Source organism: Notothenia coriiceps, unplaced genomic scaffold, assembly GCF_000735185.1.
Source record: "Notothenia coriiceps isolate Sejong01 unplaced genomic scaffold, NC01 NC01_scaffold00019725, whole genome shotgun sequence".
Classification (NCBI taxonomy): Eukaryota; Metazoa; Chordata; class Actinopteri; order Perciformes; family Nototheniidae; genus Notothenia; species Notothenia coriiceps.
Window position 1 is genome coordinate 1 of NW_011352426.1, and position 1,816 is coordinate 1,816.

The 1,816-nt window shown below is 47.4% G+C and overlaps 1 protein-coding gene across 1 annotated transcript; it reads right to left on the reverse strand.

Annotated features, from left to right (window-relative positions):
- Window positions 1-145: 145 nt before the first annotated feature.
- Window positions 146-1,599, reverse strand: LOC104952194 (A disintegrin and metalloproteinase with thrombospondin motifs 2-like; the record flags this gene model as incomplete). Its single annotated transcript, XM_010778962.1, has 4 exons — window positions 1,384-1,599; window positions 1,029-1,142; window positions 637-782; window positions 146-235 (listed from the first exon to the last, which is right to left on the reverse strand). Coding segments are annotated over exons 1-4 (566 nt in total), but the record flags the coding sequence as incomplete, so codon positions are not given.
- Between the last annotated feature and the right edge of the window lie 217 nt (window positions 1,600-1,816).

Here is a 1,816-nt window from a genome sequence, read left to right on the forward strand (position 1 = left end):
ATACAGTATAATAGAAGTATAGTTTTTATTTTCAATGATGTTCTTGACTCTTTATCTCACTCTTATCTAAATGTTTGTCTGTATCTGTAAGAAAGGTTCTGTTTAAATAAAGTGTATTTATTAAATCCTACAGGTGTGTCCCCACCTGTAGTCTGTGAGGTGGGGGCAGTCCTCTCGCTGGCACACCTGGAACTCAAAGCTGTTCCCGGGGCAGGGTCGCCCCCCGTTGTTGGGCCTGAGGAAACAACAAGGTTCAAGGCTTGTATTGGTCATCTGTACACAGCAGCTACGGTGGAGATATCTCAATGAAGAGCTGAGGCTCCTCCAACAGAGAAACACAACACAGATAACAGTGCAAGTAAATACAATTCAAATATAATAGACTGCTAAACACCTGAACGAAGAACATCCATAACATTCACCTGTTTGCATCTTACACATTATTCATCACCCTTCTGGCACTACTTCTATTCTATATTATTGTATTTACTGTTATCTGTTGTGTTGTGCTGTGGGAGGAGCCTGTGACCTCAGATTATCATTGGCATTTCTAAACTGTAGCTGCTGTACAAATGAGAATAAAAGCCTTGAATATTGAATCTGATTGGTTGTTGAGATGATTGACAGCTGACTCACGCGGGGGCGTCGCAGTGGTGCGCCCTGTAGCGCACGCCCCCCCCGCAGCTCCGCGAGCACGGGCCGAACGGGCTCCAGGGGCCCCAGCCGCCATCTTGTTTCAAGAGGTCAGGGGTCAGACGCATGCAGAGGCCCCGGAAACAGTGCTGTTACCATGGAGACAGGGAGCAGACACACGTTACTCTGTATGCTAAGCTACGCTAGCTGTTTCCTCTTGCTGACACTCTACATGCTAAGATATAAAGGAACTAACGCATGAGTTCGAAATCAGACGACTCAACTTCGTCACGCCCCACATTCTTAACATTCTGAGAAAATTCAAAATTTGGAAAAAGTCAAAATTCTGAGAAAAAGTAAAGTCATAAATAAAGTGTTCTGGATTATAATCCCACCTTCCCCGGTCCACACTTGGTGCCGTGCAGCGCCGGGCCCTTCTTGGTCTTACAGTAGAACGGGTTGCTGTACTCGCTGCACCAAAGCTGCTTGCAGGGGTCCAGGGTGGTGTACTGCACACACACACAGTAACACACACATCACATCAACAAAACACACAATCACATCAACACACACACAATCACATCAACACACACACACACACACACACACACACACACACACACACACACACACACACACACACACACACACACACACACACACATCAAAAACACACACACATCACATGAACACAAGTCAAGCTTTGTCCATTGGTCAGTTTCTCTGCAGAGTCCCTCTCACGGCTCGTACCGCGGTGCAGAGGCTGTACCCCGGTCCGAAGTCGAAGCGGCACTGCTGGTCCAGGCTGTACTGAAACCCCGGCAACGGAGGCTGCACCGGCCAATCGTGGAGGAACGGGTCGTCACGGAGACAGTCATAGGTGCTGAGGAGAGACGTGGAAAATGTGTTTACAACAAGGTTCCTCAATGTGTTCCTCACTCCTTCTTTTAGCCGCTCAGTTCCCATCCTGACGAAGTGTTACCTCATCCACTCTACCTCATCCACCTCAACTAGTCTACCTCATCTACTCTACCTCATCTACCTCATCTACTCTACCTCATCTACTCTACCTCAACTACTCTACCTCAACTACTCTACCTCATCTACTCTACCTCATCTACTCTACCTCAACTACTCTACCTCATCTACTCTACCTCAACTACTCTACCTCATCTACTCTACC